This window comes from Carassius auratus, chromosome 40, assembly GCF_003368295.1.
Source record: "Carassius auratus strain Wakin chromosome 40, ASM336829v1, whole genome shotgun sequence".
Taxonomy (NCBI): Eukaryota; Metazoa; Chordata; class Actinopteri; order Cypriniformes; family Cyprinidae; genus Carassius; species Carassius auratus.
The window spans coordinates 498,290-514,226 of NC_039282.1; the positions used below are offsets into that span (position 1 = coordinate 498,290).

Here is a 15,937-nt window from a genome sequence, read left to right on the forward strand (position 1 = left end):
TAAAAAAATAAAAGACAAATGTAAAAGGGATGCAAAATCTGTTTAAATCAATGAATTGTCTTGTCATTAATTTGAATGGATCGTATACATAGTCATAGTAAAACAACACAGAATAAAACTAAAAATGATTAAAGAAAAAACTTAAAACAATAAAAACCAACAATACATATACAACAATAAACATATGCATCATATACAAAAACACCCTTTAAAAATAAATAAAATAAAAACTGATGTGACTCTAAAGAAGGTTTAAGAAGGTTTATTAATATTTTATATCATTATATTTTATGTTTTCATTTTAAATTGTAGGTAAGGTTTTAGTCATTATGTTGTAGTATTTTTGTTTATTATTATTATTATTATTATTATTATTATTATTATTATTATTATTTTAAATAGCTATATGTACACACTGGCAACCTGAGGGAAACAACAATTATTCACATACTATAGGCATTAATTCAATATCTAACCATCTAAAACACAGCCAACATAATTTATAGCCTAAACATTGTGTGTTTAATGTAAAATATTAATAATTATAATAACATGAAGCATGAGCGAGAACCATAGACTGTATAAAAACAGGGTGAGAACCCGTTCAAAGCATAGACTGTGTTCAAAGCTGTAAAATAGCTCTGTAACGCTCCCTACAGGCGTAAACAAACATTACACACTGACGGCTAACCAATATCATCTTTTGATTCTATGCTGAGATAGAACAAGTTTTAATTTCTGTGTGTCGTTTACTTTTACTTGACTCATTTAACCACGACATCCTCTTTTCTCATTTATAATTAAGTAATTTATTTTTAATGACATGAATGTTGACAGTGGAAATAAAGTTCTTCCACAACATTTTGCAATAACTTGCACACGTTCATATGATCTAAAAACATAAACCCGGTTATAATTGTTGTAATGAGAATATGTGTTGAGTTGCTCTTCTCCGGCGAACAGCGCTTTACGACCCTCTTTACGGGTGTTTGCGACAGCTCTCCTAGTACACACGGCAGCATGACGGAACACGGTAGTGAGAAGATGGCGGAAGAAGAGCGGAATGCCAGTGCAGAGAAACTCAAGGAGAAAGCGAATAACTACTTTAAAGGTAAGAGCTTGTCAGATGTGTGCTGTAAATAAGAGACTGCACTGATGTGGCCTGGATAGGGCTGTGCTGGTGAGTTTGTCGCCTCGGTAGCAATGATGAGTGTGATAAGAGACGGGCACGAGCAGCACGCGCTGAATCAGACAGACTCCTCAAGCGCGCGTTCGTCACACTTCACTCTTCTGTGATCCGTTCACTCTCCACAGATCAGACTTTACTCCTCAGTTCACTCTCCACATATCGAGGAGAGAGCTGCTGTCCTGAGGCGAGACTGTGATACTGCTGTGACACTCGACATGCTCTGATTACAGCAGATTTATGATTATGATGCCGTGAGCTCAGTGGGCGGGGTTTATGACGCGTCGCATCTGTCACTCAATTCAATTCAAGTTTATTTGTATAGCGCTTTTTACAAAACAAATCGTTACAAAGCAACTTTACAGAAAATTATGTTTCTACAATATTTAGTAGTAGCTAGTAGTTTGTGCACATTTGACAGGATTTTAGAAAAAATAATAGTAATAATACAAGACGTAGTCAGCTAGACGATGAACTATCAATATTATTAATTAAGTTATTATATGATTCAGTCACACATTTAGCAATAATTGTTAGTTCTGTTTGTTGATTCAGGGTTAGCATCATCTGGGGTCCTCTGAGGGTCAGCATCATCTCTTCTCAGGTGTTCTGGATCCAGACTGGAGCTTGTGTAAATCCTAGTTACCACGGGATGTGAAACATAGAAACATAGAAACAAAATACAGACATCATTAGCATAGCTGCTGATCCAACAAAGTAAAATTAGTTTAACCCAAGCAAATGAATAAAAATGCACCTTTGATCAGATGCAACTACACTCACAATTAAAAAGATACATTATTCGAATGCTTGACGAAAGAGATAAGTTTTTAATCTAGATTTAAACAGAGAGAGTGTGTCTGAACCCCGAACATTATCAGAAAGGCTATTCCAGAGTTTGGGAGCCAAATGTGAGAAAGCTCTACCTCCTTTAGTGGACTTTGCTATCCTAGGAACGACCAAAAGTCCAGCGTTTTGTGACCTTAGGGTGCGTGATGGGTTGTAACATGGTAGAAGGCTAGTTAGGTACGCTGGAGCTAAACCATTTAGGGCCTTATAGGTAAGTAATGATAATTTGTAACTGATACGGAACTTAATAGGTAGCCAGTGCAGAGACTGTAAAATTGGGGTAATATGATCATATTTTCTTGACCTGGTAAGGACTCTAGCTGCTGCATTTTGGACTACCTGTAGCTTGTTTATTGACGAAGCAGGACAACCACCTAGAAGAGCATTACAATAGTCCAGTCTAGAGGTCATGAATGCATGAACTAGCTTTTCTGCATCAGAAACAGATAACATGTTTCGTAGCTTGGCAATGTTTCTAAGATGGAAGAATGCAGTTTTTGTAACATTGGAAATATGATTTTCAAAAGACAAATTGCTGTCTAATATAACACCCAGATTTCTGACTGAAGAGGAAGTAACAGTACATCCGTCTAGTTACAGATTGTAATCTACAAGATTCTGTGTAGTGTTTTTTGGTCCAATAATTAATATCTCTGTCTTATCCGAATTTAATTGGAGAATTATTTGTCATCCAATCTTTTATATTTTTAACACACTCTGTTAGCTTAGATAATTGAGAAGTTTCATCTGGTCTCGTTGAGATATATAGCTGAGTATCATCAGCATAACAGTGGAAGCTAATTCCGTATTTTCTAATAATATTACCAAGGGGCAACATATATATTGAAAATAGTAGGGGACCTAGGACGGATCCTTGTGGCACTCCATATTTTACTGATGATAAATGAGATGAAAGCCCATTTAAGTAAACAAAATGGTAGCGATTGGACAGGTAGGATCTAAACCATCTTAGAGCCTGCCCTTGAATACCTGTATAGTTTTGTAATCTATCTATGAGTATGTCATGATCTATGGTGTCGAACGCAGCACTAAGATCAAGTAAGACTAGAAATGAGATGCAGCCTTGTCTGTGTCTGTTGTTTCTCTTCCGGAGAACCTGAACATTAGTTTAACTGTTGGATGTTTTTAGCATCTAAAATAAAACATAATTATAAAACAAATACATGAGCCAGTGCAGTAAATGTGACTTTTGACACTGTAACACTGAAATTAGAGACAGCACCAAATGTATTGTTTTATTATTAATAAAAAATATTTATAATAGCAATAATAATATCGTTATTATTACATTTAACTAATTAACTAAGTATATACATATTTTTTTGAGTCCCCAATAAATGTATTTATTTAAAATAATATTTTAATATTTTATAATGTAACCGTTTGGATTTTTATTTATTATCATAATAATTAATATTAATAAAAATATAATTAAAGTGAATTAATTAAATTATCTTCATGTGTTCCTCTGAACTCACATTGATATACAGTCGCAAAGTGGTTCCTGGAGTGTTTTTTAGTTTGGGTAAGACAGGGCTGTTATAGTTCACTGAAAGTAAAACTGAAACTACAAATAAAACCACATACAATTGTATTTGAAATTAAATAACTAATTTAATGTAGTTTTTTTTATTTGTATATTTACTTAATGACTGGCGAGTATCACTGATCCAAATACTTCTGTATCTCTAGGAAATAGTTTTTTTTCCCTCTAATATTTATCTGTTGACTAGTCATTTAACATAACAGGATATTTCAGCGCTATTAATTTGAAAATTTATTAGACTGTAAGAAAATAACAATTTCTGATTTAAGTGAACTTAAATCAATCTTCACATAAACCCATTATAATACATTAGATAGAGTTAGATGAGTGAGTGCATTTCAGAGACATCTTCTTAAATCTGACTCATGACAAATACTCACATGCACAGTTTTAGTGCAGCTTTAATCAGCTTTTTGGGAACTATTTGCGGCATCCAATCACCAAATAGAGGCAAGGAGGTGGGCTTGTGACTCGTTCACACTCAGTCTTTCTCATCAAAAGAAAACTGATGATCTTAACATGCTCTCGCTTTTTATTAAAGCATATAAAACTTGATCAGACCAATGCAATACCATCAGCAGAAATTTGGCTCCCGCTCCTCGCCCCTTCCAACCTCCCAAACAATCGACAAAGTCTCGTCTCTAGCAGGCTCTTGTTTGACAGTGTTGCCCAGTGCTCTGTGATATATATATATCATGATTCATATCCTCTGGTTTCAGATAAAGACTATGAGAACGCCATCAAGTATTACACGGAGGCACTGGAGCTGAACCCGAGCAATGCCGTCTACTACAGTAACAGGAGTCTGGCGTACCTGCGCACCGAGTGCTACGGCTATGCGCTGGGGGACGCCACGAGGGCCCTGGAGCTGGACAAGAGCTACATCAAGGGCTACTACCGGAGGGCCACCTCCAACATGGCCCTGGGCAAGTTTAAAGCAGCGCTCAAAGATTACGAGACGGTGAGACTCACTCTAGATCAATATATATCACTGATACAGCGGTTTCTGGCTTTCTGGTGATGCGTCAGCTTGTCTAGATATTATGTTTAGTGCACCTGTCATCCAGTCTGCTGCTTTGTTACTTTTAATATGAGATATATAAAGGCTGTGATGAAACAGCGTTCACATTTCAGTTTTATCATGAATACAAGCGATGCGTGTGGGTCTGACACATTTCTTCTGGTGGCGTGACGGATCGCTTTACTCCAGTCAAGCAGCACATAAACAGATCCTCTCTTCCTCTTCTAGTCACAGCTCGTGAGAAACATGAAGCTAAAAGAAAGAAACTTCCATCATACAGTCATTTAATCACTATTTCAACCACAGAAAGACGTCACATCTCAGGAAAGACACCCGGTGTCCATGCTAGAAAAATAAGAAGCATACATGCACTATATTATGTTTTTATTATGTTTTGACTTAAAATGTAAAATTTTCAATTTCGGCCCAGAATTTTTATTTTGGTGAATATATAAATGATAATTATGTGCTAGGTCAGTGTTAGGAAAGAAAATCTCTCTTTTCTCAATGTCGATTAGTCATTGCACATATGAAAATAAAGTAAACGGGTCTGTGTTTCAAGCAACACGTCTTTAAGAACGAAAGGAACTGTTCTGATACAGGTTTTGGCAGTGTGGGGAAAAACCATAACTGTGCCTTAAAATATAGTTTCTAGCTTTAAAACTGCACATTCATCTCAGCACACAGACGTGACTTGATTTTGTTTTAGTAATAGTTTTTTGTGCTGTTGTCTTTCCTCACTAACAGGTGGTTAGAGTTCGTCCTAATGACAAAGATGCCAAGATGAAGTACCAGGAGTGTAATAAGATCGTCAAACAGAAGGCGTTTGAGCGGGCCATCGCCAGCGACGAGCTCAAACGATCGGTCGTCGACTCCTTAGACATCGAGAACATGAGTAAGTGCTTGGAAAAGTTACAGTTATTAGGAGTAAATCATGCTTCATTACAAGCTATCAACCCTAAACATAACCCTGTGTGTTATTATAAGTAATATCCCTCAGTTCATATCTGTGTAATTACACTGTAACAAGGACACTTTCAAATAAAGTGGAAACTAGTTTTTATTTCCTATTTTCCCACATTGCTCAAAGCATTTGAAATATGCTTTTATATATTTTATATTTGTTATTTTAATGGAGAAATTATTTAATTGTAGTAATAAGGTGCTAATTAGAGTGTCAGTTGTTATAAATCTTTGTGTACGATGTTTTGTTTTGAAGCAGAAGTGTGTGGGACTGAGAAATGAATTGATGACATTGGGTCTTTCTATTTACCTGTTGCAAAAAAAAAAAAAAAAAATGGAAAATTCATTGCCGTTAAAAAATAGTTCCAAATATGAATTATTAATGATTTGTAATGATTTGGACACACTTTGATCTTTTTAAATCGTCTCCCACCAGTGATCGAGGATGACTATGCTGGACCTAAGCTTGAAGATGGGAAGGTTACACTGAAGTTCATGAAAGACTTGATGGCCTGGTTCAAAGACCAGAAGAAACTGCACAGAAAGTGTGCTTACCAGGTGAGTGGCTCACACACACACACACACACACACACACACACACACACACACACACACAGAGAGATCTTGAAACGTAACTGTTGTGATGGGTGATACATCAATCCTATCAATTAACCTGGATCACGCTCACGTGATGTTGTAGTGCTGCACACTTGCACTTTAAAGTCTTGTGGTTTAAAAACAAGCTCTAAAAAGTTTGAAAGAGAACTCAGGTTGATGCTCAGACATCGTCTGTGAGATGATTTGTTTACACAGTCGAATTGCGCACATATAACGTCACACTTCTTTTTGGCTTATTGTTTTTAAACGGTCAAATGCTCACAAATTTATAAAAATGCCCATGTGGGCAAGTATATAAACACAGTCAGATTTGTCTTAAATTAATTTAAACATTTGGGTAAAAATAGAATAGAATGTGCTTAGAGATATTAGATCCATGCATTAGCTCTTAAAGTGACAGCAGCCCAATAAACCCACTTCCATCTCAGACAACACAAGACAAATCACTCACTGCTCTGGGTAACTTCTGAAGCTGTAATAAAAATCTATGTAGATTTAACTCATACACTGAATTTAATTATTATTTTTTTCATTTGATTATTCAGTTTCTGTAGTAACTCTTTGCAAAAACAGTTATCTCAGTTTTTAACAACTCTCAGAAATCATGTTTTTTCATTGTGCACTCTAATTAAACTCAATCAAACTGCAGTTGGATTATTTCAAATAGGTTAAAAAATAACTTAAAAAAACCCAGCTAACTAACACAATAAAACACAATTAAAACATGATTTTTTGAATGTATTTATTTATGTAGTTTTTCTATTTTATCTGTTGGTCATTATCCTTATCATGGCCACAAAATGAAACTAATGAAATGAAAATAAAGGTAAAATGTAAATAAGTTTGTCAGAGAAGATGGGTGTAAGATGGGTCTTAATGGATTGCATTTTGAATGTATTTTTGAATAAATCAATATATTCACTGACTCAGGATCATAATCAATATGACTGTCTTTCAGATGCTGGTTCAAGTTAAAGAGGTTTTATCCAAGCTTCCCAGTCTTGTTGAAATATCATTAAAAGAGGTAAGAGTCTTCAGTCGCTGAAAGAGCTGCAACTCTCTTTCTGTCTTTCTGTTGTTGTTGTTATTGTCCGTATAGTAGTTTCCTTTAACTTTAAAATGATAATGCTGTTCTCACTTTTCTTTTCTCTTGATGTTTAGACAGAAGTATTAACTATTTGTGGAGACACACATGGCCAGTACTATGATCTCCTAAATATCTTTGAGCTGAACGGTTTACCATCTGTAACTAATCCATACGTATCCTTTCCTTTCGGGTCTGTAATGTTCTCATACCTGTCACACCTCGAGTATGTCATGGAATATGAATTGTTGTATAACTGTATAATATTATAATAAATATTGAATTCAACACCTTAAACCTAATCTTTGCATTATAAACAAATGTCCCCCCCCTGAGATCCAGTGAATAGCCTTGACGTCAGGCTCTCAGCTGTTTAACGGTGACTTTGTGGACCGCGGCTCTTTCTCTGTAGAAGTCATTCTCATGCTGTTTGGCTTCAAGCTGCTGTATCCTGAACACTTCCACCTGCTTCGAGGTGAGATTCCCAAACACGCTTGTGTGCGAGTGTGTGATGGGTAAACGTTATTGTCTGAAAGGTGTTTTCTGTGAAGGGAACCACGAGACGGATAACATGAATCAGATGTACGGCTTCGAGGGTGAGGTGAAGGCGAAGTACACCGCTCAGATGTTCCAGCTCTTCAGTGAAGTCTTCCAGTGGCTTCCTCTCGCTCAGTGCATCAATAACAAAGTGCTGGTATGAGCGGTTTCAGCGCATCTGCTGTCACAGTTACACCACTTTCAAGTTATATCCTTCAGTTTTCATTTGGGTTGAACTGTGTTTCAGGTGATGCATGGAGGACTGTTTAGTGAGGACGGTGTGAGCTTAGATGATATCAGAAAGATAGACAGGAACAGACAGCCTCCAGACTCTGGTAAGACGTGTGTGATATCACTAGATCATTTTGTTCATGTCCAAGCTTATGTGCTTCTGCGCAGACTGTGATGTGACCAAAATGTTGTTTGATAACACTTTTTTTTTTCTTAACTAGTCAACTTAAAAATAAAACTACAACATGATTCAAGTAACATTCTCCGTATTAAAATGAAATCATCTGGTTAAAGACGGTTTTATTCCAAGCGCATGACAGATGAAGCTGTCAACGTGATGTAAAGGCAAGACACATTCACTTATTAAATATGAAGGCAGATACTATACAAACGTATATTAAACATTTCCTGTATATTTAGAATTAATATAAATTAAGAAAAATGCTAAACGTTTCTTGGCCAAAATGTAAACGTAATTTTGAATATAAACGTTTCACTTTTTGAATGGAATTAGTGAAATAAACCAACTTTTTGAAGATATTCTAATTATATGACCAGCACCTGTAAAAATATTGACGATATGGGATTTGATCGATTAAATCATAAAAAAAAAAAAACTAAAAAAACACACACTCTGGGTGTGCACATATACATAATGAGATGCAGGTTACACTACTGCGGGAGCTCACTCTTTTACTGTGTGATTTAAGTCTTGTAAAGTACTTCTAGAATTCCCCCAAAATTCAAGACATAGTGGCAAAAATGCCCTGGTATGACTTTTATCTGTCTTTTATAATTATATCATTAGATATAGTTAATATCACTCAAAGAGTGATGTATTCCTCCCAATAGCAGCATGATTGCAAATGTGATATTGATTTGATGAACCGTTCAATACACAAGAAGTTAATATTAAGTGACTTAAATTGTTCCAAACAAAGCCAGAGCAGAACTGTTTTCGTCTCTGAGCAGCACACGACGGTGTTTCGTTACTGAATCGTTCAGTCTTTTGAACGAATCGGTTGACTGAATGACTCAATGACTCATTCATGCAGTGATTTTCTGTCACTTATTGGCTACTACAGGTCTATATTTAAAGTATACCATAATTCCTCAAATAAAAACCGGTAGTTTGGGCCTCTTATAGTGGCCGGGGCGTGGTCAACACGGAATTAGAAATAAAGGCATGCCTCTAATTAAAAGCCTTCTTCAAATAAAAGACTGTTACCTTCTGCAGTTCAGGTAAATATTTACAAGTATTTCAAATATCAGTAAAAAAATAAAGTTTATAATGAGTTTGTAAAAAAAAAATATATATATATATATATATGCACATAAAAGGTCAAACTAAATTTATACTTATTGGAAAAGTTGATTGCTGTTACTCTTACTAACCACCTAACAGAATATGAAGAACATCACAAGTTTTGGGAGTCAATGATTTATGAGGAAAGTAACGATCCCTGATTATTGTTATCGGCAAAATTCCAGAAAATCCGCTCGCATCTCACATCTTTTACAGCGTCTCACACTGCAAACTTTCTAAAACGCAGCAATTAAGTTAAAAGAAGTTCAACTCGCGTCTCATAACCTTGCGTCTCATGGTTTTAAAAGCAGAAACCCATTCTGTGTGAATAGCCGCTCAGAACTAGCGATAATATGTTCTGTTAGGTCGCTTTATAGAGTGTGTCACACGCCATCGTGCAATCAAATCGTTTCTTTCTCTTAACTGTTAGCGTTGGCTTATTGTTATTGTGTGTAATCATAACTTACTCATAATATTTTTTTATCCATTTAAATTAACCGATAAAATTGTCCGGCCCTAATGGATTCTACAGAGAAACACTGTTAAATTTTACTGAGATGGTCTCAGGAACTCAAGTGTTGCATGGCCAGGCACTGTTCATTGGACTCAATGTAAAACTCCAGTAGTAATTTGTAACTCTCTTGCGCAGGTCCGATGTGTGACCTCCTGTGGTCAGATCCTCAGCCGCAGGTCAGTTCTGTTCCTCTCCTTCAGCTGAGTGAGGGTGTTGGGTCACAGCTGTGTTTGACTGATGTGTGTTCTCCTCCAGGACGGGCGGTCCGTCAGCAAGCGCGGTGTGAGCTGTCAGTTTGGGCCTGACGTCACCGAGCGCTTCCTGGACCAGAACAAGCTGCAGTACATCGTGCGCAGTCACGAGGTGAAGGCCGAGGGTTACGAGGTCACCCACTCAGGGAAGTGCATCACCGTGTTCTCAGCGCCAAACTACTGGTACGAAACTGATTTACACAAACAGGACGTATTACAATCAACCAAGGGTCGTAAACACATCTGGGTGAAGGTCATGCTGAAAACATGTCCTGGGGCCGGTTGCTTAAAAGGTTTAGACTAGTCTTACAAGTTAGTCTTTTTTTTTTGTACTGGTAATTTGTTTTTAGTTCTGTTACATAAACACATAGATTAGTTAGATTATAATCCAAAAAATAAGACAGATTATAGCTTGGCTAACTGTTTTTAAGCCACTGTCTTGACACAGATGCAACATATTTTACCCCAAAATAAGAATTAGATACTGCATAAAGAAAATTAAGCCCAAATGATTATCACTGCATTAATCTTGATGACTGCTGCCTGTACCATTACGAAAATGATCGTCTAATGGCGATCAGTGTAATTTTCTTCCACTTTATGTTTATTACTAAAAATAAGAGCTAAAGAGACTAAAATTGCAGAATTGAAGATTGTGGGACAAAAATCAGCAGATGTTATTTGCCACATTTTGTCAATATCAGAATATAAAGCCAAATACTTTATTTGGAGAGAGTGCAGAGTCAGCACTCATTACATTAGACATCAGTCTAATGCACATTGAATTATGGAAAGCATAATTAATTTTTCCCCCCATTATTATAAATAATTAAGTGCTGTCAGACGAGTCAGCATGATTAATCGCATCCAAAATGAAAGTGAATGTTGACATAATATATGTCTGTGTACTCTATATATTTATTATGTACATATAAATACACACGCATGTATATGTTTTAGAAAAATATGTTCAGTAAAAATAATTCTTCGTGGCATTGATCCAAAAAGGTGTTATAAACATTCCTCAGAGATTTTGGTCCATATTGACATGATAGCATCACAAAGTCAGGTGCACATCCATACTGTGAATCTCCCGTTCCTCCACATCCCAAAGATGCTCTACTGGATTGAGATCTGGTGACTGTGGGGGCCATTTGAGTAAAGTCAACTCATTGTCATGTTCAAGAAACCAGTCTAAGATGATTTGAGCTTTGTGACATGGTGCATTATCCTGCTGGAAGTAGCCATCAGAACATGGGTACACATTAGTCATAAAGGGATGGACATGGTCAGCAACAATACTCAGGTAGGCAGTGGTGTTTAAACAAACCTCAATTGGTACTAAGGGGCAAAAAGTGTGCCAACAATATATATCCCCACATCATTAAACCACCACCACCAGCCTGAACCCTTGAGACAAGGCAGGATGGATCCATGCTTTCATGCTGTTGAAAGTTACTGTTGTCTTTCTATCATCTCTAACCAGTCCATTCTCCTCTGACCTCTTGACATCAACAAGGCATTTTCGTCCACACAACTTCTCCTCACTGGATATTTTCTCTTTTTCGGACTATTCTCTGTAAACCCTAGAGAAGGTTGTGTGTGTATATCTGAGTAGATCAGCAGTTTTTGCAATACTCAGACCAGCCCGTCTGTCACCAACAACCACTCCACGTTCAAAGTCTCTTAAATCCCCTTTCTTCCGCATTTATTTAGAACCAAGAACCAAGAGAAAACATTACCGTCCACATCCGCGAGAGGGCGCTCTGTGTCTTCAGTGTAGACTACAGCAGCACTGAGCAGTATAAGCCCCTTTCACACTGCCATTCAGGCAAATACACGGGTAAAGTGTTCCGGCAATTGTTCCCAGGTCACTAGATTTTGCACTTTCACACTGCTAGCGCCCTCTCGCGGCTCTAGACCGTAATGTTTTCTCTTGGTTCATGTCTCTCGGTTCATGTCAAATTCATTTTGATAAATAAGTTGCACCTGACTATAAGTCGCAGGACCAGCCAAACTATGAAAAAAAGTGTGACTTATAGTCCGGAAAATACGGTAAATATTTTTTAATGATAGAAATGTATATGTGTGTGTATATATATATATATATATATATATATATATATATATACACACACACATAATGAATACATATAGTACACAGACATATAATATGTAAACAAACACTTTTTATTTGGATGGGATTCATCGTTTGACAGCATTAAAAGAATTACAGTCTCATTGAAAACAAACTAAGTGTTAGAACATGTTTGGGTCAAGTCAGAATGAAATGTCCTAACCCTGAACAGAGACTCCGGCTACTCTTCCTGTGTATATTCATTCCTTCTCTTCTGTGTGCTTCTGTTCTGTTTGAAGTGACCAGATGGGAAATAAAGGAGCGTACATTCATCTCAGGGGATCAGACCTCAAGCCAGAGTTTCACCAGTTTACTGCTGTGGTCAGTTACATTCACACATGATTCATACTTACATTCAGTCGGTGTTAGTGGTCCACCCATATATCGCCCGGGACGATATCTGGAGTTTATTTATCGGCAATATACATACATTTAATTTCAGCAATTGTTATGCATGTGTTTTAATTATCTTTAAATTAAATAGTGATATCATATCTAGCAGCTTTATGTCAGCACTCTGCTCTCTAACATATTGGCATCGAACATAATAAATAATCAATATCGGTCGAGCACTATTCATTCTGCAGTCACTTTGCATTCTGCATAACTTTTTGAAGTGTTGCTAATACAACCTTAATATTGTGTGGTCTTAAATGTACCTTCAGAAAACCTGCAGAAACCCTGCTACTCTCATTTGCATAATAACCCCAGAAGGGTCAGTTAATCACTAGATAGCTGTGTATGACTGTGCTAAATGTTGTTTTCCCTCTCCTCAGCCTCATCCAGATGTCAAGCCCATGGCATACGCTAACTCTCTGATGCAGATGGGTATGATGTAGAGGTCCGGAGCCACTCTCACATTCTGATCATCTCTGTTTCCTCATGTACACACGCACACTTTACTGTACTCATACCTGTAGACACATCGGGGAGATGGCCATCCCTTGGCTTAATCCCCCCTCATTCATCTAGAGCTGCACAGTTTGATTGGATGTTTAGCTGTGTGATAAATGAGCTGAATTTGACCAAAGACTGGGTGAGTGTAAACGACACATCCCAAAGTAAGAGTGCTGATGTAGAATTAGAGCCTGTGACCAAGTTATTGTGAGGAGCGGAGGCAAACAATTCGATTGATGCTTTTACCCAAAGGTGTGTCTTTACATAGGGCCTTTATTTAGAAATTTTACCCCACAAAAACACTTCACAGTCCTGTTACGTCTGAAGTACTGTAGGGAGGGAGAACAGCGTGACATTTCAGTACTGTAGCAGTGAAGGTGTTGTGCACGCCATCTATAAAAAAATTAAAATAAACATAATAAAAGCCACTGGAAGGTCCACCCAGAGCGTCTGTCCTGAGCTCAGACTTCCTGTGATAAACGTCACACAACAAATCTTGGTACTGTGTCACTTCAGTAGTTTTTTGGCTCATCTTTCAGAACAGGGAAGAGTGCAGTCTTGTGAAGCGCAGCAAGTGTTTGGTGTCCTCTGCTCTGTGTAGCTCCCAACACGCTCGACCGGATGCTCTGGAGATGCTCTGTAACCCTCGCACCTTCCACTGTCTGTCTAACAGATCCCCAACCCTTAGTTATAACACAGCAGAGAACCACCTTCCTCTCTTTAAACGCACAGCAGCCATGTCCCATGCCCTTGACTTTTTAGAGAACATCATTACACCAATATATATAATATGTATATATATGTATGCATATATATATATATACACACACACACACACACTGTATATTGGAATTTCTGTGTACATGTTTGGAGAAGAAGAAGATACTGAATAAAAGATGCCAGTCCAATACTGTCGAATGTGTTGATACCTCTGTGATCCGCAGTAGTGACCTCGGTCAGCATTATCAGCATTGGCTGCAGCTGATATCAAAGATAGTTTCATTCAATCGACGAGGACTGAGTGGGAAAACATTTCCTTTTTTATGTCTGAGTACTGCACAATAGGCATGGTGTTTGGCGAAATATGTTTTAAATAAAAGTTGAAAAACGGACGAAACTAGTTTTGTGACTTTCATGACTCGGAGAGGTTTAGCTGATCCTATCGACCCCTGAACCTTGACGTTTAAGTGTAATTATGTGTTTGAGTGAGTTTAATGCTGTTACCTTTGACATTTAAGTAAGTTTTCGAGTGGTTTGTGGTTAGCATTGTGCTAAAGAGTATAGCTGGTGCTCGGGGTTTGAGTGACTAGATGAACACATACACTACATTGACTCAGTGGAGAAAGACTGTGCTGCTGCCAGTTATAAATCTAATATTTACATGCTAGTTAATTTACTTTTTAACTGAAATGGATCAAATGAATTGGTTTTAAAACCACAACTTGATCAATTTAATTTTCATTATATAAACTCAATGTAGTTTGTTTGTGAACAGTTCAACTTAAAAAAAAAAAAGCGTACAACTATCTGATCAGACACACAAAGTGGCAGGTGTAAATAGGATGTAGATTAGCATAAAGGAGGATGGATTGATGAAATACCCCCCACACATTTCAGAGATGTCTGGAACTGAAGAAATGAGCTCTGTATTAGAACAAGCCTGAATCTGCTGGACTCCGTGTACACGTTTCTTCTAGACTCTGCTACAACATTGTCTATAGCAAAGCATATTAGCGACACTCTTTCCTGACATTGCAAACAACAGTTCATTATGTATTTTCAAGTGTGTGAAGTTTGTAAAGCCACACTCCAATTGGCCAGAATCTGCAGAATCACTCTGACTTCTGGCCGCTAGCTTCAACACATCCAGACTGCACATCTCTGGCTGAAAGTCATGAAGTGTTTGATGCTCCAGTGATTCATGCATGGAGTCCTTTCTAGATCTAATTATCTTATTTGAAATCAAAGGGAAAATATCACCCTACCTTTTTCAAGGCTGTTCAGTATGTAATTTTACAACATACATTGTACATACATACATTGAGTATGAGGCCATATGTGCACTATAATTTTCATGTTATAAATAAAACAAAGATTACTAGAGTACTTTTTTTAAGCAAGAAAATAATATTTCAGTTTTTTTTTTTTTTTTTTACTTCAAAATTGTCTGAAATTACTAAATTAATGCATGCTGTGGTCATGTTTATTCATGTTTAATGACAGGCAATACATTACTGTTTCAGTCAAGGATTATGATAAATTATAAATTATCAGGGGTCGTATGGTAAAAAATATCTTATCTAGAGGTATACTTTTTTATTTTGGTGCTTGTGGTTTAGGCTTTACTATTTTTTTTTTTTTTTACGAGTATAGAAATGTAAATAAATAACTTGTCATGTCTTATACTCTTAAGATATTTAACTTCAATATTAAGTTCCTTCTGTAATCAATCTAAACAATTTTCATTGACTACTGACTAGACAAGTGGCTGGCGTCCACCTGTTAGTGAATTAATGCACACTCCTCATAAGGATACACAGTAGTCTGCAGGCAGCACTCCAGAAAGGGCGGAGACTCACAACGGGGGCGGGGCATTTCGTGAAAATCCCGCCCCTTTCGGAGTTTCCCCCATCGCTTTGGTTCAAGAGTGGAAAACTTTTTTTTTTATTATTAATTTGTAATATATATATATATATATATATATATATATATATATATATATATATATATATATATATATATAGCATTGCATTTTATTCTGTTCATTTGTGAATCC

The 15,937-nt window shown here is 36.9% G+C and overlaps 1 protein-coding gene across 1 annotated transcript; it reads left to right on the plus strand.

Annotated features, from left to right (window-relative positions):
• The first annotated feature begins 994 nt into the window (after positions 1-994).
• Positions 995-14,074, plus strand: LOC113058185 (serine/threonine-protein phosphatase 5-like). Its single transcript, XM_026225857.1, has 13 exons — positions 995-1,111; positions 4,322-4,563; positions 5,371-5,518; positions 6,023-6,144; positions 7,163-7,228; positions 7,366-7,464; positions 7,658-7,763; positions 7,840-7,982; positions 8,073-8,160; positions 10,012-10,052; positions 10,132-10,310; positions 12,504-12,585; positions 13,041-14,074. Exons 1-13 carry the CDS (start codon positions 1,021-1,023, stop codon positions 13,101-13,103), a joined length of 1,470 nt encoding a protein of 489 aa, XP_026081642.1. The 5' UTR covers positions 995-1,020; the 3' UTR covers positions 13,104-14,074.
• The last annotated feature ends 1,863 nt before the right edge of the window (positions 14,075-15,937 follow it).